The sequence below is a fragment of the Chlorocebus sabaeus genome, chromosome 3 (assembly GCF_047675955.1).
Source record: "Chlorocebus sabaeus isolate Y175 chromosome 3, mChlSab1.0.hap1, whole genome shotgun sequence".
Classification (NCBI taxonomy): domain Eukaryota; kingdom Metazoa; phylum Chordata; class Mammalia; order Primates; family Cercopithecidae; genus Chlorocebus; species Chlorocebus sabaeus.
The window spans coordinates 28,116,318-28,138,531 of NC_132906.1; the positions used below are offsets into that span (position 1 = coordinate 28,116,318).

At 42.2% G+C, this 22,214-nt stretch overlaps 1 protein-coding gene across 4 annotated transcripts; it reads left to right on the plus strand.

Annotated features, from left to right (window-relative positions):
* The first annotated feature begins 1,261 nt into the window (after positions 1 to 1,261).
* On the plus strand, positions 1,262 to 3,643 carry LOC103214433 (cTAGE family member 2-like). Of its 4 annotated transcripts, XM_073014560.1 has the most exons (3): positions 1,262 to 1,566; positions 1,639 to 2,798; positions 2,928 to 3,643. In XM_073014560.1, the coding sequence occupies exons 1-3, from the start codon at positions 1,262 to 1,264 to the stop codon at positions 3,641 to 3,643; spliced, it is 2,181 nt and encodes a 726-aa protein (XP_072870661.1). The 4 variants fall into 4 exon arrangements, with proteins under 4 accessions (XP_072870661.1, XP_072870660.1, XP_072870659.1 ...); XM_073014559.1 differs by having other exon boundaries at positions 1,262 to 2,798; XM_073014558.1 differs by having other exon boundaries at positions 1,639 to 3,643.
* Positions 3,644 to 22,214: the final 18,571 nt, after the last annotated feature.

Genomic DNA, 22,214 nt, shown 5'->3' on the forward strand with positions numbered 1-22,214 from the left:
CCCAGGCTGAAATGCAGTGGTGCTATCTTAGCTCACTGCAACCTCTGTCTCCTGGTCCAAGTGATTCTCCTACCTCAGCCTCCTGAGTAGCTGGGATTACAGGTGTGCACCACCATGCCCAACTAATTTTGTGTTTTTAATAGAGACGTTTCAGTATATTGGCCAGGCTGGTCTTGAAATCCTGACCTCAAGTGATCTGGTTGCATCAGCCTCCCAAAGTGCTGGGATTACAGTCATGAGCCAGCGCACCCAGCCTATTTTTTTCAAAAAACAAAACAAAAAGAAAAAACACACAAAAACTGTAAACCATTTAAATTTAGCAGTGGAGGGTTTTATACCAACTTTAGTGACACTAAATGTTGTAAGTTGTGATAACCCACTATCACTGGACCAACCTGTACTATAATTTTTGTCATTATTTTAGAGTGTACGGTTAGAAGTTAACCATAAAACAGCCTCGGGCTGGTCCTTCAGGAAGTATCCAAAAGAGGGCATTGTTATCATAGGAGGCGACAGCTCCATGTGTGTTATCAACCCTGAAGACCTTCCAGTGGGACAAGATGTGGAGGTGGAAGACAGTGATATTGATGATCCTGACCCTGTGTAGGCTGAGGCTAATGTGTGTGTCTATGTCTTGGTTTTTAACAAAAAACTATTAAAAAGTAAAAAAAAAAAAAAAAAAAAAAAAAATTAATAGAAAAAAGCTTACAAAGTAAGGATATAAAGAAAATATTTTTGTACAGCTATACAATGTGGTTGTAAGTGAAGTGTTATTACAAAAAAGTAAAAAAGTTAAAAAAAATTAAACATTTATAAAGTAAAAGAGTTACAGTAAGCTAAGGTTAATTTATATTGAATAAAACAATTTTAATTAATTGATGTGGCTTACGTGTGCAGTGCTTGTGAAGGCTGCAGTAGTGTACAGTAATGCCCTAGGCCTTCACATTCACTCACCACTTACTAATCCACAGCAATTTTCAATCTTGCAAGCTCCATTTATTTATGATAAGTACTCTATAGAAGGATATCTTTTAAAAAAAATCTTTAATGCTATATTTTTACTGTACGTTTTCTATGGGCCTGTGAGGTCTGTGGGTTCCCGCGTCCCCCAGCTCCCCCCACAGCCGGAACCGCAGTGGTCTGCTCCGGTTGCCAGGTGCAGATTCTGTTCCTAACCTAAGCCTGCGTGTTCTTCGCGGCTAACTGTGGCCCGGACGGCCTGGGTTACTGCGGTGGCCACCGCCAGAGCAGCCTTGGCGCTATGGAGGAGCCCGGGGCTACCCCTCAGCCTTACTGGGGGCTGCTCCTGGAGGAGCCACGCAGGGTTGTGGCAGCACTGCCTGAAGGCAGGAGACCAGATTCGACTCCTTATGGTTTTCCATGGGAATTGGTGATATGTGCAGCTGTCGTTGGATTTTTTGCTGCTCCCTTTTTCTTGTGGAGAAGTTTTAGATCAGTTAGGAGTTGGCTTTATGCGGGAAGAGAGAAAAAGCTTGCTGAAGCGCTTTCTGGACTAATTGAAGAAAAATGTAGATTACTTGAAAAGTTTAGCCTTGTTCAAAAAGAGTATGAAGCCTATGAAGTAGAGTCATCTTTAGAGGATGCCAGCTCTGAGGAGGAGGCAACAGAAGCACAAAGTTTGGAGGCCACCTGTGAAAAGCTGAACCGGTCCAATTCTGAACTTGAGCATGAAATACTGTGTCTAGAAAAAGAGTTAAAAGAAGAGAAATTGAAACACTCTGAACAAGATGAATTGATGGCGGATATTTCCAAAAGGATACAGTCTCTAGAAGATGAGTCAAAATCCCTCAAATCCCAAGTAGCTGAAGCCAAAATGACCTTGAAGAGATTTCAAATGAATGAAGAACAACTGAAGATAGCAATACAAGATGCTTTGAATGAAAATTCTCAACTTCGGGAAAGCCAGAAACAGCTTTTGCAAGAAGCCGAAGTATGGAAAGAACAAGTGAGTGAACTTAATAAACAGAAAATAACATTTGAAGACTCCAAAGTACATGCAGAACAAGTTCTAAATGGTAAAGAAAATCACATCAAGACTCTGACTGAACGCTTGCGAAAGATTAAAGATCTGGGTGCTATACTTGGAGAAGACATAACGGATGATGGTAACTTGGAATTCGAAATGAACGGTGAATTAGAAGATGGTGCTAACTTAGATAATCCTCCAAAACGAGCTTTGAAGAAACTGATTCGTGCAGCTAAGTTAAATGATTCTTTAACAACCTTAGAAGGAGAAAGAAACGAACTTTATATTCAGTTATCTGAAGTTGATGAAACCAAGAAGGAACTCAGAGAGCATATTAAAAACCTTCAGACGGAACAAGCATCTTTGCAGTCGGAAAACACACAGTTTGAAAGTGAGAATCAGAAGCTTCAACAGAAACTAAAGGTAATGACAGAATTATATCAAGAAAATAGAATGAAGCTATACAGGAAATTACTAGTAGAGGGAAATTACTCGTTAGAGAAAGAAGAGAAACTTTCTAAAGTAGACGAAACGATCAGCCATGGCACTGGAGAGCTGGAGACCTGCAAAAAGCGAGCCAAAGATCTGGAAGAACAATTTGAGAGAGTTCTTCATTTTTATCAAGGGAAGATTATTTCCTATAAGAAAAAAGTAGATGGTAATTGTTTGGCAGCTTGGATTGCTGAAAGAAACCTCAATGATTTAAGGAAAGAAAATGCTCACAACAGACAAAAATTAGCTGAAGCAGAGTTTAAAATGAAACTTTTAGAAAAAGATCCTTATGCGCTTGATGTTCCAAATACAGCATTTGGCAGACAGCATTCCTCATATGGTCCCTCTCCACTGGGTCGGCCTTCATCTGAAACGAGAGCTTTTCTCTATCCTCCAACTTTGTCGGAGGGTCCACTGAGACTCTCACCTTCGCTTCCAGGGGGAGGAGGAAGAGGCCCAAGAGGCCCAGGGAACCCCCTGGACCATCAGATTACCAATGAAAGAGGAGAATCAAGCTGTGAGAGGTTAACCAGTCCTCGCAGGGCTCCTTCTGACACTGGGCCCCTGTCGCCTCCGTGGGAACAGGACCGTAGGATGATGTTTCCTCCACCAGGACAGTCATATCCTGATTCAGCTCTTCCTCCACAAAGGCAAGACACATTTTATTCTAATTCTGCTAGACGCTCTGGACCAGCAGAACTCGAAAGTTTTAATATGCCTTCTTCGGATAAAATGGATGGGTCAATGCCTTCAGAAATGGAATCCAGTAGAAATGATACCAAAGATAATCTTGGTAATTTAAATGTGTCTGATTCATCTCTCCCCGCTGAAAATGAAGCAACTGGCCTGGGCTTTGTTCCTCCAGCTCTCGCTCCAATTAGAGGTCCGTTGTTGCCAGTGGATATGAGGGGCCCGTTCACGAGAAGAGGACCTCCTTTCCCTCCACCTCCTCCAGGAACCATGTTTGGAGCTTCTCCAGATTATTTTCCACCAAGGGATTTCCCAGGTCCACCAAGGGATGTCCCAGGTACACCACGTGCTCCATTTGCAATGAGAAATGTCTATCCACCGAGGGGTTTTCCTCCTTACCTTACCCCAAGACCTGGATTTTGCCCCCCCCCACCCCCACATTCTGAAGATAGAGCGAGTTCCCTTCAGGGTTGAGTCTGCCTTCAAATGAGCCTGCTACTGAAGATCCAGAACCACGGCAAGAAAACTGACAATATTTTTGCTCTCTTCAAAAGTCATTTTGACTGTTCTCATTTCAGTTGAAGTAACTGCTGTTACTTCAATGATTACACTTTGCTCAAATTGAAACTTAATGGAATTACAATTCTCAGGATAGTATATTGTAAATAAGGACGATTTAAATATGAATCTTATGAGTAAATTATTTCCATTTTATTTTATTCTAGATAGTATAACTATTTTAATTTGATTAACAAATCCACTATTATCTAAACAATAGTGGGAGTTTTATATATGTAATTTTGCGGGTGGGGAGGCTTTAAATTTTAAAGGCCATGGCCTTATGCCAAGAACTGTATTTACTGTGGTTGTAGCCAAATGTGAAAGTAACTTTATGCTTAATTAAATAAATTTTAGTTGATTTAAAAATATATATGGGTTGCATTATTCTTCAGGTATGGAGAGACTGACAGATCAAGTGTCGATTGCCACTGAAAAGAGAGTTTGTTACTCACAGATCCCGAGAGAAGGGAAAGTGCTGTGCCATGCAGCACCATATAGGGAGGCACTATGGTCAGCGAGAAGGCAGGAGTGATGGAAAAACATGGGCAGAGCCTTTATGGTGGTTTCCACGGGAAGGAGTGAGTGAGGCAAGGTGAGCAGGGTTAAGGTTAGCTATTAAGTTTGAGTAATTTCAGCAGGCTCTGGGTATAGGGGCTGTCCCTAGTTGTCTAGTACCTGGCCCTGGGGTGCTTAGGGCAGAGGAGCAGTGGCCTAGAGTGTGTGAGTCCTGTGGAAGGCTGATGGAGTAGGTAACTGGGGGCACAAGCTCTGGACTGGTTAGCTTGTGTGTGAAAAGCACACTCATGGGCAAGTTGTTTACTGTCTCTAGGAATTGGCTAACCCTGGGAGGGACAGGCCTGGCAAGGTCAGCAAGGCCCTAGATGTCAAAGCGTCAGGACACATTAAAAAACATGGTTAATATGGTATCAGAGCCTCTGTCTTTACGTGGCCTCTGATGAAGGCCTCTAGAGTGAGCTCCCTTAGGGGATGTCAAAGGCCATTCAAGACAGCAGAAGCCACAAGGTCATGTAAAACCTTAGTAACATTTTAAAGAAGATATTACTCCTAATATCACCACAGGGTGAGTGTACACTCTGTGATATTATTTCTAATATCTAAAAGAAGATATTAGGAGTAATATCTCCCTTAGACATTACAAATTATATTTTCAAAGGATGTCCACCCCTGTGATATTGGATAAATACCTCCCTTAGAAATTACAAATAATATAATTACAGGGTGTACCCCCACTGTGATATTAGGAGTAATATCTGCCTTAGATATTATGAATAATATCACTACAGGCTGTATACCCTGTGATTTTAGAAGTAATATCTGCCTTAGATATTACCAAAGAGCAGCCGGAAAGATCTATGACCAGATTTCCCAAAAATGAGGAATTGATAAAAGAGGGGACTGAAACGCACCCAGTAGTCCCAAAGACAGTTCTTTCTGATGAAGATAGAAATTTACCCCTCTCATCTTAAAGCCTGAAACTTATATTTGTTTTATCTGAGTTCCTTCCTCAGTAAAGGATCCCAGACTTCTCAAAAAGTATAAAGAACTGAAACTCACTAGATCACCACATGCAGACGATAAGATGCCAGACCCCTCATTCATTGTGATTTCTTCCTTAGGCCTCTCAAGAGTTCCCATTTTCCTACACATTGTTACATTTCTTCCTTGCTATATAAACCCCTAATTTTAGTTGTCCAGGGAGATGGAGTTGAGACTGATCTCCATCTTCTCAGCTGCAGCACCTGATTAAAGCCTTCTTCCTCGGCAAGAGGTAATGCCTAGAGCCTCAGCAGCCACTTTGACTCTGGGGTGATCTTTGAGTCAATCATTGTCTCAGTGATTGGCTTTCTTTGGGGTAAGCAGCAGGACCTAGACTGAACTCCTGATGTTTTGTTAATCATCATGCATTTCAAATTGTGTTCCTGCTCTTTTGAACTAGTTGAGAATTTATTCATGGAAGTTGTTCTTCACTGTAAAAAAATTTTCTATAGCATCATTAACTTTTATGGAAATGTATTTCTTCTTGAGTTTGTTACAGAAGTGTAGTCCTCAGTAATGAGATTTCACTCTGTCGCTTCTTATGACAGACATGTTAGAACAGCCAACAGCAGCACATTCACTTTCAGAACAACCTAACTTGCACCCCCCATGCTCAAGGGGGCGGAGAACAGTGCTTCCCTGGAGGAAATGAGACACCTCTGAATTCCCTGTGGACGTGCCCAGGCAACTCCAACAAGGGTGGCAGATTCCTGGAGCTTGTGGTGAAACAACAATAATCCAAAAGCTGTGTGATATTGGCCATCTCAATTATTTCCTTTTTCCTTTCCCAAATTGTGGTAGTGTTTCCAAACTAGATAAACAAATGAATGCTATGGTTTGAATGTTCCCTGCAAAACTCACGTTGAAATTCAACTGCCATTGTAAGAGTACTAAGAGGTAAGATCTTTAAGAGTCAATTAGGTCATAAGGGTGTCTGCCCTCATGAATGGATTAATGCTGTTCTTACAAGAGTGTGTTCATTAATTTGGGAGTTCAGCCACATTCCTCTCTCTGTCTCATGTACTTCCTTGCCAAGTGCTGCCTTCCACCATGTTATGATGTAGCAAGGCAGCCCTTACAAGATGCAGACCTTTGATCTTGGACTTCCCAGCCTCCAGAATTATAAGTCACATAAACTTGAATTATCTGTAAACATCCTAGTCTGTAGCATTCTATTATAGCAGCAGCAAATGGACAAGTAAGTATGAAGCTCCTCAAGGTTAAGTCACGAAGGGCTTTGAGATCATTTGAGTCTAAAAAGTGCTGAAATGAAGCTTAGCTTTTAGGTTCCTTTTCAAGTTTCATTTTAAGTCACTTAGGGTTAGGATTAGGTTTGCGTGCAAAATAAAAAATGGTTTGTACAAGAGAGAAACTTAGTTCTTCTACTGTATAGGTCTGATGGTGAACAGTGCAGGGCAGTTTCATGATGATAGGGACCAAGAAACCTTCTATTTCATTGCTCTGCTGTGCATTGCATCCATTCTGTAGATCACTCTGTGGTTCAAGTGGCTGCGGAGGTGGTAGGCATTACCTTCTCATTTTGGACATAAGAAGATGGAAGCTAGGAAGAAGGTACACATCCCACCCTTTAATGATACTTCCTGGAAATGACACATAACACATCTGCTCACATCCTGTGGGCCAGAAGAAATAAACAACATAGTGTATCTAGCTGCAAATGAGGTTAAAAATCACCATCATTATTCCCTATAGCCACGTGGTCAGCTAAAAACAAAAAATTACATTACCAAAGAAGAGTAAAACAGAACAGATATTGAAGACAACAAGCAGTCTCTGACACAGCATATAAGAATCATTATTTACTTTTCTGATAGCTTAAGCACTAAGGTCAAGCTCAAAGTTCAGCCATTCACAGCCATTTTGTGTTTTTACTAGAGACAGGGTTTCACCACATCAGCCAGGCTGCTCTTGAACTCCTGACCTCAAGTGATCTGCCCATCTTGGCCTTGCAATGTGCTGGAATATAGGGGATTATAGGCGGGAGCCACCATGCTGGTCTTTTTTACCCGTTTTTAAAAACCCTCTTCATTTAATACTAAGAGTGTTCTTGAAAGGTACAGAGAAATAAATCTTCCTTTCAGTGAATTGAGAAGGCCTTGGTTATTTCCCCTTTATTCACAAGATTTTTTTTTTTTTTTGAGATGGGATTTTGCTCTGTTGCCCAGGCTGGAGTGGAGTGCGACAATCATAGCTCACTGCAGCCTTGACATCCTGGACTCAAGCAGTCCTCCTGTCTCAGCCTCCCCGGTAGCTGGAATGAGAGGCACAGTCCACAACCCCTGGCTAATTTTTAATGTTTATTTTGCTGTTGTTGTTGTAGAGACAGGGTATCACCATGTTGCCAAAGCTAGTCTGAAACTCCTGGGCTCAAGGGATCCTCCCACCTCAGCCTCCCAAAGTGCTGGGATTACAGGCATCAGTCATCATGCCCGGCCCACTTCACAAGATTTAAGACATTATCTCAGACTCTCAATGTCTCCTGGACCTTGGCCACAGCCTCCTATTGGTTTCCTTGTCTCTGCTCTCTCCTTACGCCAAACCATCAGCTACCCTACTGCTGGAGTTACTAGATCCGCCTATGTAGAATGCTGCTTTGGCTCCTAGAGGATAAAGGATTACTTCCTTAGCCTACATATGAGACCCGCCACTGTGGGCCCCAGCCTCCTTTCACCCCCGCCCCTGCCTACTGCTCACTGTTCCCTGGCCAGGCCTGTGCTTGTGCACATTGCCTCCTCTGCCTGGAATGTGTGTCTCTTTAGGTTGAGACTATGCTGTTTATCTCTGAAAAAATAGTTCTATTCCTCCCCCATCCCAAGAAAGAACAGGTAATTGTTCCCTCTGCGTGTTCCCATTACATATTCTTTGTAGAGTCATGCTGTAATGATCTCTTCACAGATCTCTTGTCCTGATCACTCTGTAAGCTCCTCAGAGGCAAAGAGCATCATGTCTTACCAAGTTACCTACATACCAGGAGCTGCCCGGTGCTTGACGTGAAGAAAACAGAATGCAGGAGAGGCTCAGCAAAAGTTAGTGGTCTGCCAGGAGCGGTGGCTCAAGCCTGTAATCCCAGCACTTTGGAATTCACCAGGGTGGGTGAATTATGACGTCAGGAGTCCAAGACCAGCCTGGCCAACATGGTGATAGCCCGTCACCACTAAAAATACAAAAAGTTAGCTAGGCATGGTGGCGGGTGCCAGTAATCCCAGCTACTCGGGAGGCTGAGGCAGGATAATTGCTTGAACACAGCCAGTGGAGGTTGTAGTGAGCCGAGATCACACCACTGCACTCCAGCCTGGATGACAAAAGTGAAACTCCAGCTAAAACAAACAAACAAACAAACAAACAAACAAAAACTAGTCATCAGATGGATGGAAACAAATTCATGAAAATGTTTCCTTCAACCTGAGAAAGCTGATTAATAAAAGAAAAACATGTCAAATAAAGTAAAATGTTTCTGTCTGGTGATGATCAGAATCGTATTTTGTTTTCTTTACTTTTCTTTTCTTTCTTTCTTTTATTTTTGAGACGGAGTTTCGCTCCTGTCACCTAGGCTGGTGTGCAATGGTGCGATCTCAGCTCACTGCCACCTCCGCCTCCTGGGTTCAAGCAATTCTCCTGCCTCAGCCTCCTGAGTAGCTGGGTAGATGCCCACCATGACGCCTGGCTAATTTTTGTAGTTTTAGTAGAGATGGCATTTCGCCATGTTGGCTAGGCTGGTCTCAAACCCCTGATCTCAGGTGATCCACCCCCCTTGGCCTCCAAAAATGCTGGGATTACATGCTTGAACCACTGCACCTGGCCCATATTTGCTTTTCTTAACTACGTTGCACTAAATACCTGTTATAGTCAACAGATTGAGTTGAAGTCTTAAGAGACACATCAAACATTCACTTATTAACTCAGAGGGGCCAGATTCAGTGCCAGACCTCTAGTGAGGAGGCCACTACAGTAACCTGGGGGAGAAAAGAAGGTGGCTCAGCCACTGGTAATAACTAAGAAGACCACAATTATTAAAATTTTTATTATTGATTTAGAAAAAGGGTCTTGCTATGTTGCCTGTGCTGGAGCACAGTGGCGATTCACAGGCATGATCATAGCTCCCTGAGCCTCAAACTCGTGGGCTCAAGCCATCCTCCAGCCTCAGCCTCTCAAGTAGCTGGGACCACAGGTGCACACCACTATGCCTGGCTTAAAAGGCCACAACGTTTTAGAGCTATCTTCTAGTGACACATCTGCAGTTTTACCTTTAGTAAAAGTGCCACATTCTTCATTCTAGACCACTGCATTCTGAGCCATCAGTATAAACATTTATTTTTGAGACGGAGTTTCGCTCCTGTCACCTAGGCTGGTGTGCAATGGTGCGATCTCAGCTCACTGCCACCTCCACCAAAGATGAAGCCAAAGACCTATTGCCTTAATAATGGACAGACAGTGGAACAGAGCATGAAATAGCTCTTTGTCCTGAAAAAGGTTTATTTTAGGAAACAGCAGAGACTGTAAGATGCTGAAGCCTCTGCCCCTCTTCCGTGGAGACCAACAACCTAAAGGACTCACTTCCTTCATTTCCAGTCTCAGTTCCTGTGCTGTCCACACGGATGGTCCAGTGACGATCTGGTTCCCACCCATCCAGGCTATGACTCAGGGAGTAAAATGGACAGTGATACTGATTGAGGGAAGCTTTCTTGAGGTTTTCTGTTTCCTTATGAAGTGTCTGGATGACAAGCTTCCCTTTAATACAGTCTCAGGGGCCTGGTCTTTACCCAGAGCAGAAGTTGAGAAAATTATTAAGATTTCTGATGGAGTCTGTCCCACACTCACACATCACAAACGGGAGCATTTGAAGAACAAGAGCCACTGCCTTCATTTATTTATTTATTTATGACAGAGTGTGGCTGTGTTGCCCAGGCTGGAGTGCAGTGGTGCCATCTTACCTCATCTCTGCCTCTGGGGCTCAAATTATCCTCTCACACCAGCGTCCTGAGTAGCTTGTACTACAGATGCACACCACAATGCTCAACTAATTTATTTGTAGAGACAAGGTTTTGCCCTGTCTGGACTCAAACTGTGTGGCTGGACTCAAACTCCTGGGCTCAAGCGATCCTCCTGCCTTGGACTCCCAAAATGGTGGGATTACAGGCCTCTGCAGCCAGCCGCCTTCTCTTTTTGTTAATAAACTCTCTGCAGTGCCCAGCTGAGAGTGAGGACTCAATAAATGTCAACAAAGGATTGTGTTCTTACGGACACATGGACGTGGAAGAACCCAGAAACACTGGTGTTACTATGGTTTATTTAGTATGCTGGATTTCATCATCAAATGAGAGAAGTATTCTACTGGAGAAAAACAGAAATTCGACTGGATATAAATTTAACCGAAATCTTGAGAACTATTCAAAACAACGAAATAAAACCATACTTAAGAGTATAGGGGCGGCCGGGCGTGGTGGCTCATGCCTGTAGTCCCAGCACTTTGGGAGGCCGAGGCGGGTGGATAACGAGGTCAGAAGATCGAGACCATCCTGGCTAACATGGTAAAACCCTGTCTCTACTAAAAATACACAAAAAATAGCCGGCTGTGGTAGCAGGCGCCTGTAGTAGATGATATTATTCATAATATCAAAGGGATATATTACTTCTCATATCACAGTGGGTGTACACCCTGTGATATTATTCATAATATCTAAGGGAAAAAACTTGTAATTTACAGTGGGTGTATACCCTGTAATGATATGATTCATAATATCTGAGATGTGACTCCTAATATCACTGTGGGTGTATACCCTTTGATGATATTATTCATAATATCTAAGAGAGAAATTACTCCTAATATCACAGTGGGTTTACACCCTGTGATATTATTCGTCATGTCTCAGGGAGATATTACTTTAAATATAACAGAGGATGTACACTCTATGATTTTATTATTCATAAGAACTAAGGGAGATATTCCTCCTAATACCACAGTGGTCATACACTCTGTGATATTATTCATAATACTTTAGGGAGATATTACTCCTAATATCACAGTGGGGGGATACCCTGTGATGATACGATTCTTAATATCTAAGGAAGATATTCCTCTTAATTTCAGACTGGCTGTAAACCCTGTCATGATATGATTCATAATATATAAGGAAGATATTACTCTTAATATCACAGTGGGTGTACACCCTGTGATTATATGATTCATAATATCTAAGGGAGATATTACTCCTAATATCACAGTTGAGTAAACCTTGTGATTACGTGATTCATAATATCTAAAGGAGTCGTTATTCCTAATATTGCAGTAGGTATACACCCTGTGATATGATTTGTAATATCTGAGGGAGATATTACTCTTAATATCACAGTGAATGTACACCCCACTGTATTATTATTGATAATATCTAAGGGAGATAGTACTCCTAATATCACAGTGGATATATGTTCTTTGATAATATTACTCATAATATCAAAGGAGATATCACTCCTAATATCACAGTGGGTGTACACCCTGTGTGTATATCGTATAATATTATTCATAATATCATACTAATATCTCTAATTAGATACTAATACATACCACAAGTGTACACCATGTGATGATATTATTCGTAGTATCTCTCTTAGAAGAGAGATACTACGAATAATATCACAGGGTATATACACAGGGTATACACCCAAGGTCATATTGGGAGTCATGTCTCCTTTAGATATTATGAATAACATAATCACAGAGTTTACCCCGACTGTGATATTAGGAGTGACTAGTAATATCATATGAGTAGTAAATCATATCATTACAGGGTGTACACTGGCTTTGATATTAGGAATGACTAGACCCTGTGACTTTATTTTTTTGTAATATCTAAGAAACAGATTACTCCATGTTTCACAGTGGATGCGGACCCTGAGATGTTATTATTCACTATATCTAAGGAACATATTATTCCTAATATCACAGTGGGTGACACTCTGTGGTGATATTATTCATAATATCTAAGGGTGATATTACTCTTAATATAACAGTGAGTGTAAAGGCTGCGATGATATTACTTGTAATATCAAAGGGAGATATTACTCCTAATGTTACCGTGTGTATACACCTTGCAATGATATTGTTATGATATTAGTAATACTGAAGAGAAATTAGTTTTAATATCATAGTGGGTGTACACCCTGTAATGATATTATTCATAATATGGAAGGGAGATATTACTCCTAATATCACAGTGGGTGTACGCCCTGTGATGATATGATTCATATTATCTAAGGGAGATATTACTCCTAATATCAGAGTGGGTGTACGCCCTGTGATGATATGATTCATATTATATAAGGGAGATATTACTCCTAATATCACAGTGGGTGTACGCCCTGTGATGATATGATTCATATTATCTAAGGGAGATATTACTCCTAATATCAGAGTGGGTGTACACCCTGTGATGATGTTATTTGTAATATCTAAGGAGATTTTACTCCTAATATCACAGTGAGTGTACACCCTGTGATGAGATTATTTGAAATATCTAAGGGAGATATTACTACTAATATCAGAGTGGGTGTACACCCTGTAATGATATGAACGTAGTATCTAAGGGAGACATTAATCCTAATATCACAGTATGTGTATAGCCTGTGATGAGATTATTTTCAATATCTAAGAGAGATATTACTCCTAATATCACAATATCAGTGGGTGTCGATCCTGTGGTGATATTATTTGTAATATTTAAAGGAGATATTACTCATAATATCACAGTGTGTTTACAGCCTGTGGTATTATTTGTAATATCTAAAAGAGATATTACTCATAATATCACAGTGGGTGCATACCTGTGATGATATTATTCCTAGTACCTAAGGGAGCTATTACTCCTAATATCATAATGGGTGTACACTCTGTGATGATATTATTTCTAAAATCTAAGTGAGATATTACTTATAATATCATGGTGCATGTACACCTTGTGTTTACACCCTGTGATGCTATTAATAGTAATATCTAACGGAGATATTACTCCTGAAATCACAGTGGGTATACATACTGTTATGATATTATTACTAATATCTTAGGGAGATATTACTCCTAATACCATAGTGGGTGTACACCCTGTGATATTACTGGAAAAATCTAAGGTAGATATTCTTCATAATATCACAGTGACTGTAGACCCATGATATTACTGGTAATATGTAAAGGAGCTATTTCTCCTCGTATTAGAGTGAGTGTACAGCCCGTGTGTAGACGAGTTACGATATTATTCGTAATATCTAAGGGAGATATTTTTCCTAATATTACAGTGGGTTTTCACAATGTGTATACACCGAGATATTATTCATAATATCTAAGAGAGATATTCCTCCTGATATCACAGTGGGTGTACACGCTGTGTTATATACCCTGTGATATTATTTGTAATATCTAAGAAAGATATTCCTCCTAATATCACAGTCGGTGTACTCCCTGTGATATAATTCATAGTATCTAAGGGAGATATTACTCCTAATATCACAGTCGGTGTACACTCTGTGATATTATTCATAGTATCTAAGGGAGCTATTACTCCTAATTTCGCAGTGGCTGTACACCCTGTGATGATATTTTTTGTAATATATAAGGGAAATATTACTCTAGCATCACAGTGGGTTTACACCCTATGATGATATTCTTCATAACATCTAAGAAGATATTTCCAATATCACAGTGGATGTACACCCTGTGTGTACTCGCTGTGATGATATACGTAATACCTAAGGGAGACATTACTCCTAATATCACACTGCGTATACATCGTGTTACGATATTATTCGTACTATCTAAGGAGATATTACTCCTAATATCACAGTGGGCGTACACCCTGTGAAGATATTATTTGTAATATCTAAAGGGAATATTACTCCTAATATCACAGTGGGTATACATCTGCAATATTATTCATAATAGCTAAGGGAGCCTTACTCCTAACATTGCAGTGGATGTACACCATCTGATGATATTTTTCATAAAATCTAAGAGAATTACTCTAATCTCATGGTGGGTGTACACCCTGTGATGCGAGTGGGGGTCGCATTCCAATAATAGCTAAGTCTGGGCAGGGGGAGGGCCAGGCTGTGCGATGGTAGATGGAGGGGTACAAGGGAAATGGCTCTGCGGGACGTATTGGTAGATGTAAAGCAAGGTGTCCAGGGGTCTGGCCTTGCTGGAGGACTTCAGGGGATGGTAGCAGCAGCATAAATAATACAGAAGCATCAAATAGGAGACGAAGACTTCAAAAGTCTATCAAGAAGTACAGAGGGAAAGTGCAGTTTAGGGGCTAGATTATGGAATGAGGAGATGGGCCAAATGCTGGCGATGGGGGGATAGCATGGTAGGAGGGGCTGAGATGGCTTTGGAGGGAGTTCCCCTAACCCAAAGGTTCTCTAAAGAAAGTGGGAATGATTTACAATACACTTGAAGGAAACTATAAGACTGCCTGAGAAATAAAAGAAGACCCAAGATTTCAAAAAATCCTGGGTTGGGTGTACTGGTTCACTCCTGTATCCCAGCACTTTGGGAGGTTGAGGCGGGAGGATCGCTTGAGCCCAGGAGTTTGAGACCATCCCGGGCAACGAAGTGAAACCCCATCTCTACAAACAGATTAAAAAGTTAGCCAGGCACAGTAGTGCGCCTGTAATTCCAGCTAATTCAGAGGCTAAAGTGAGAGGATTGCTTGAGCCCAGGAGGCTGAGGCTGCAGTGAGCCGAGATCCCACAACTGCACTGCAGCCTGGGTGACAGAACCAGATCCTGTCCCCTCCCACCCTCAGAACAATCCTGAAAGGAGATCACACTTCTGGATGAGGAGATTGAAATGTCCATTTTTCCCACAGTAACCCTGAGTTTTAATATAACTGCAGAGTCCCACAGAATTTTTATTTTGTTTCTTGAACTTTACAAGCTGATGTGAGTTATCTGGAAGAATAAACAAGTGAAAATAGTGATCAGAATCTTGGAAAAGAAGAGCACAGGGGGGATATGGGTCCTGTGGGATATGAAAAATTCTAGAAAGTGACATTAACTAAATCAGTTAATATTGCTCAAGATCAAGATAACAGAAGGAGCCTGGCACGGTGGCTCACTGCCTGTAATCCCAGCACTTTGGGAAGGCCAAGGCGAGTGGATCACTTGAGCCCAAGAGTTCGAGACCAACCTGGGCAACATAGTGAGACCCCCCCCTCCCTATGAAAAAATACAAAAATGTAGCTGGGCGTGGTGGCAACTGCCTGTGGTCCCAGCTACTCAGGAGGCTGAAGTGGGAGAATCACCTGAGCCTGGGAGGTCGAGGCTTCAGTGAGCTGAGATTGTGCCACTGCACTCCAGCCTCGGTGACAAAGTGAGACCCTGTCTCAAAAAAGATAGCCAAAGACTGGGTGTGCTGGTGCGTGCCTGTAGTTCCAGCTACTTGGGAAGAGAGCTGAGCGGGGAGGATTGCTGGAGCCCATGAGTTCATGGCTGTAATGGGCTATGATGGTGCCTATGAATAGCCTATCGCACTCCAGCCTGGGCAACATAGTGAGACCTCCATCTATACAAAATAAAAGATAAGAGAAGGGTAGGCCTAGAAATGCTGCGTAGTGGAATAGTTAATAAGAGTCTCTGTTGGAGGCCACCTGGGTTTGAATTTTCATTCTGCCACTTGCCACTGTCTAAACCTGGACAGTTTCTGCATCTATAAAAAGGGGGTGATTGTTCCCATATTATAAAGTCTTTTGAATATTAAATAAGCCAATGCATGTGAGGTTCTTAAAACAATGTCTGGCATACAGTTAATGCTCAATTTTATTTTCTTTCCTGGTCTCTTTGAAATGCAGAAGCAAGTTTCTGTATTATGCCTAGAACCCACTGTCAGTTATTTTCCTTTCTGCATTCATTAGATAAGTCTTTGACAAAGTGTTGCCCAGCACCCTGTTCTGAGAAAAAGAGTTCTTGGATTATATGTTATGGTGAGTTGCACATATATACTCCCTCGGTTACCAGGTTGACTTTTGAAAATCCCAGAGTAAATACAGTAACTGTTGACCTCCTGAGCTACTGTTCTATAAAACATACTTTGAGGAAACACTGTTGTATAAATCTAGATCAGAGAAAAGGTTAAATGACAGATCATCTCAAAATCTCAAATGGGGTCGGGCGCGGTGGCTCAAACCTGTAATCCCAGCACTTTGGGAGGCTGAGGCGGGCGGATCACGAGGTCTGGAGATCGAGACCATCCTGGCTAACTGGGTGATACCCCGTCTCTAGTAAAAATACAAAAACTTAGCCGGGCATGGTGGTGGTTGCCTGTAGTCCCAGCAACTCGGGAGGTTGAGGCAGGAGAATGGCATGAACCCAGGAAGCGAAGCTTGCAGTGAGCCAAGACCGTGCCACTGTACTCCAGCCTGGGCGACAGAGCGAGACTCCGTCTCAAAACAAAAACAAAAACAAAAACAAAACAAAAAAAATCTCAAATGGGCCTTTTTTTCCTATTTCTTTTTTTTTTCTTTTTCTTTTTTTTTTTTTTTTTTTCGGACGGGGTCTTCCTCTTATCACCCAGGCTGGAGTGCAGTGGCCCGATCTCAGCTCACTACAAGCTCTGCCTACCAGGTTCATGTCATTCTCCCGCCTCAGCCTCCCGAGTAGCTGGGACTACAGGCAGCTGCAACCACGCCTGGCTAATTTTTGTGTTTTTAGTACAGACGAGGTTTCACCGTGTTAACCAGGATGGTCTCGATCTCCTGACCTAGTGATCCACCAGCCTCGGCTTCCCAAAGTGCTGGGATTACAGGCGTGAGCCACCATGCCCAGCCCGTTTTTTTTCTTTTTCTTTTCTTTTTTCTTTTTAAGAGTCCTCATCTCGCTCTGTCATCCAGGGTGGAGTGCAGTGGTGTCATGACCATAGCTCTCTCCATGCAGCCTCTAACTCCTGGGATCAAGTGACCCTCTTGCCTCAGCCTTCTCAGTAGCTAGGACTATAGGCATCCAACATCATGCCCAACTCATGTTTTGCACATTTTTCAAGAGAAGGGGTTTCGCTATGTTGCCCTGTCTGGTCTACAACTCCTGGCCTCAAGTGAGCCTCCTGCCTCAGCGTCCAGAGTTGCTGGGATTAACAGGTGTCAGCCATCATGTTTAGCTCTGTTCAAATGGGCCATATTTTATGGCCATTGTAATAGATTCAAGTAAAACAGTATTTGCAGATTAGATGTATTGTTTATTTCAAGGCATATGTATCTATGAACTGAATTAGTAGTTATTTTTAGCGATCGACATGTAATAATGATTGCAGCAATTACTCAAATAATTAAAGCAAAACTAGTGCTTTTGCAATGATTACTGAAGCAACTGTGCTTGGATAGAACTGTCTTTTGTGGGCTTTAAGTCTTTATGTTTCCTTTTTTTTTTTTTTTTGGCGACAGAGTCTTGCTCTTTCACCAGGCTGGAGTGCAGTGGTGCGATCTCGGCGCACTGCAACCTCCGCCTCCTGGATTCAAGTGATTCCCCTGCCTCAGCCTCCCGAGTAGCTGGGACTACAGGCACAAGCCATCGCGCCGGGCTAAGTTTTTGTACTTTTTAGTAGAGACGGGGTTTCACCATGTTGGCTAAAATGGTCTGGTTCTCCTGACCTCGTGATCCGCCCGCCTCGGCCTCCCAAAGTGCTGGGATTATAGGCGTGAGCCGCCGCCCGGCCTATATTTCCCTTTTTATTTTTAACGGACGCAGGCGGGGGAACATCACACACTGGGGTCTGTCGGCAGAGTTAGGAGTTAGAGGAGGGACAACATTAGGAGAAATACCTAAAGTAGGTGATGAGTTGACGGGTGCAACAGGCCACCAGGGCACGTGTATACCTATGTAACAAAATTGCGCGTTCTGCACATGTAACCCAGAACTTCAAGTATAATAGTAATAAAGATCCTGAATCATTACTTCTTAAAAATCTAACTCTGTAGTAGGAACGAAAGAGATTTTCTAACTGTTCTCTCTTGACAATACAAATTCCCAAAACCAAGGTGTGTGATACTAATCCTAAGGATTCTAGTCTATTGTTACCATGAAATATTTTCACCATGTTGCTAGAAAAGACCAGTCCCTGTCAGTTCCCTTCTGTTAGCGCTGGTGGAGTCATGAGCATCGTCCTACGATTCTTTGAAGGTAAAGCATGTGTCTTACCCAGCTTTGCATCTGCAACCCAGCCTTGTCCATGGCATATAGATGCCAAAAATATTTGCTGAATGAATAAGCTCAGTCCTCCCAAAATAATCATAAAGGACATTTGCTATATAATGTTGGCATTATAAGAGCTTATGCAGTTTCTACCACTGTTCCTTGAGAATAGGCTTGAAATAATTAAATTATGCCAATTATGCCGATCTTATTTTCCAGGATCACTATCAAATAGGCAGGAACAGTTTTACAACTAGCATCACAGTTAACTATAGGGAGACATATGCTTCTAACATGTTGGAAAATTGTTTTTGTGGTGGTTTTACACATTTCTCCCAACCTAATTTATACAATATTTGCTTTAAAGAGTCCTTTGAATATAAAACTATGAAAAGACATTTTATAGATTGAATATCATAAAGTCTGAATTTGTAAAACCCGACAGGTAAAAAGCCATTTCTTTTTTTTTTTTTTTTGGAGACAGAGTATCACCCTGTCACCCGGCTGTAGTGCAGTAGTGCGATCTCGGCTCACTGCAACCTCCGCCTCACAGGACTACAGGCGCCCATCCCCACACCCAGCTAATTTTTTTGTATTTTTAGTAGAGACAGGGTTTCATGATGTTGGCCAGGATAGTCTCGATCTCCTGACTTTATGATCCACCCACCTCAGCCTCCCAAAGTGTTGGGATTACAGGTGAGAGCCACCACGCCCGGCCGTAACAAGCCTTTTCTAATATCAATTTTGTTGGAGAAATAGTTTTGGAAAAAATTCAAGAGTACCAACTACAAGAGATAGGTTGTAGTAAACTTCATTAGTTTCAAGAATTGTGAATTTTCAGAGCCTTGGTGTATGTACAATTACAAGAATGGAACACAAACACACACACACACAAAATGTTTTCTCACTATCTGCCCTTAGGGCCATACCTGCTTGTCTGTATGTAACCCAGGGATGATGGTGGGTGAATAATTAACTGCTGTTTATTTGTCTTAATGAAGACCAGTCACATAAATAATACAGGCTCTTAGACTCTAGGTCAGTATTCCCATCCTGGTCACCCCAGTGCCAGGTACCAGACAACTAGGGACACAACCACTATGTCCTAGAGCCTGAGAAATTATTTAAGCAAGTGAATCCTAAATTGGCTTACCCTGCCTTGCTGTGGAAACCACAACAAAGAATCGTGGCCATGCTTTCTCCACGGCTCTCTGCCTCTAGATGGATGCAAGCACTTGCTTGTGGCATTGCATGGTGTGGCATGTGCTGCTCTTGGAAATTGTGAGTTGCAAACTATTTTTTCCAGGGCAGACATCTCCTGATCTGTTAGCTTCGCCATATGCTATAGCTTGAATGTGTCCCCCACAGTTCATGTGCTGGAAACTTGATCCCTTGTGGGAGTGTTGGGAGTTGGAGCCTAATGGGAGGTGTTTGGGTCATGGGGGCAGGGCCCTCATAAATAGATTAATGCTGTTACCTTGGGAGTGGATTTGCCCCATCTTGCTTTCTCTTTGCCCTTTCACCATGTGATGATGCCTTCCACCATGGGATGACACAGCAAGAAGGCCCTCACCAGATGCTGGCATCCTTATCTTGGACTTCCCAGCCTCCAGACATGTGAGATACAAACTTCCATTTATTATATATTACCTTGTCTGTGGTATTCTGTTCTAGCAGCCCAAAATGGACTAAGACATGATACCTGAATAAGAATAAACCCTACATTTTTAAAAACAGCCTGTTAGAACAATTCAAGGGACCAGAAGTTTGTATTATGTTGCAAGGCAACAATTTCAAACAGTGAACTCATGGCAAAGTTCTTTACCACCTTAAGCTGAAAATGACTTCCTGGTACATTTCAGTAATTCTTAGCCTCCAAGGCAATAGAGAATGAATCTATTCATCTTTTTCAAGCAATGAACTATCAGATATCTGAATGTGTTAATTACTGTCTTTCCTCAGATACCTTTACAAGAAGCACACACATCAATCTACGGATTTCTTTGACCATTTTTTCCACTCTTATTCCTACAGTAATTAGCACTTTGCAAGTCACTTTGACTTCAATTACTAAGTGGATTGTTGTTTTCTTCCAACATTCTCAGTTTCCTCTAGGATTATTTATTTATTCATTCATTCATAGATCAATTAAGCAGAGCCTCAGCAGTCACATAGCCTTCACTGGTTTATCAGAGTCTTTCTTTCTTTTTTCTTTCTTTTTTTTTTTGTGTGAGTGGGAGTCTTGCTCTGTCCCCCCAGGCTGGAGTGCAGTGGTGTGATCTCGGCTCACTCCAAGCTCTGCCTCCCAGGTTCACGCCATTCTCCTGCCTCAGCCTCCAGAGTAGCTGGGTCTACAGGTGCCTGCTACCCTACCTGGCTAATTTTTTTGTGTTTTTAGTAGGGATGGGATTTCACCGTGTTAGCCAGGATGGTCTCCATCTCCTGACCTGGTGATCCACCTGCCTGCGCCTCCCAAAGTGCTGGGATTACAGGCGTCAGCCACCGCAACCTGCCATCAGTGTCTTTCTTAAAATGTGGTGTAGGCCAGGCATGGAGACTCACACGTGTAATCGCAGCACTTTGGGAGGCCAAGGCGGGTGGATCAATTGAGGCCAGGAGTTTGAGACCAGCCTGGCCAACATGGTGAAACCTTGCCTGTACTAAAAATACAAAAAAATAAAATTGACTGAGTATGGTGGTGCAAGCCTGTAATCCCAGCTACTCCGGACACTGAGGCAGGAGAATCGCTCGAACCTGGGGGGTGGAGTTTGCAGTGAACCGAGATGGAACCACTGCACTCCAGCCTGGCAGACAGAGTGAGACTCCATCTGAAAAAATAAAAACAATAAAATGTGGATTTACTATTACTGGCTTACCACACATGCTTCCCTGGCACGATTCCCTCCCTGATCTAGAGAGTGGGTATGTTCTATTGCTTGGTATGCTGTTGACCAACATGTCTGGGTCCTTCTAAATCAATCACCATGGAACGCATTGTATCCTATAACTAAGTAATTCTACAGTCGCTTTTTTTTTTTTTTTTGAGTCGGAGTTTCATTCTTGGTGCCCAGGCTGGAGTCCAATGGTGCGATCTTGTCTCACCTCAATCTCACCCTTTCAGGTTCAAGCGATTCTCCTGCCTCAGCCTCCCAAGTAGCTGGGATTACAGGTGTGTGCCACCATGCCCGGCTAATTTTGTATTTTTAGTAGAGATGGGTTTCTCCATGTTGCTTAAACTGGTCTCTAACTCCTGACCTCAGGTGATCTCCCTGCCTCAGCCTCCCAAAGTGCTGGGATTATAGGCATGAGCCACAGCGCCTGGCCACTACCGCAGCTTTTTGGATTTTTAGTTATGTATGTAAAAGTCACCATTGTTAAGTATATGGGCCTCATTACAGCATCCTTCTTTCCTTTTACTTAGAAAAACTTTTAAAACTCAAGAACGAAAAAAACTTTTTTTTGCCTTGTTCTGTTGCCTAGGCTGGAGTGCATGGGTGCCATCAGGGCTTAGTGCAGTTTTGACCACCAAGGCTCGAGTGACTCTACCACCTCAGCCTCCTGAGTAGCTGGAACTACAGATGTGTGCCACATGCCCAGCTAATTAAAAAAAATTTTTTTTTGTAGAGACAGGGTGCAGCGATGTTGCCCAGGCTGATCTTGAACTCCTGGGCTCCTGCCTCAGCCTCCCAAAGTGCTGGGTTTACAGGTGTGAGATAATACATGTTAACTGTAGAAAAAT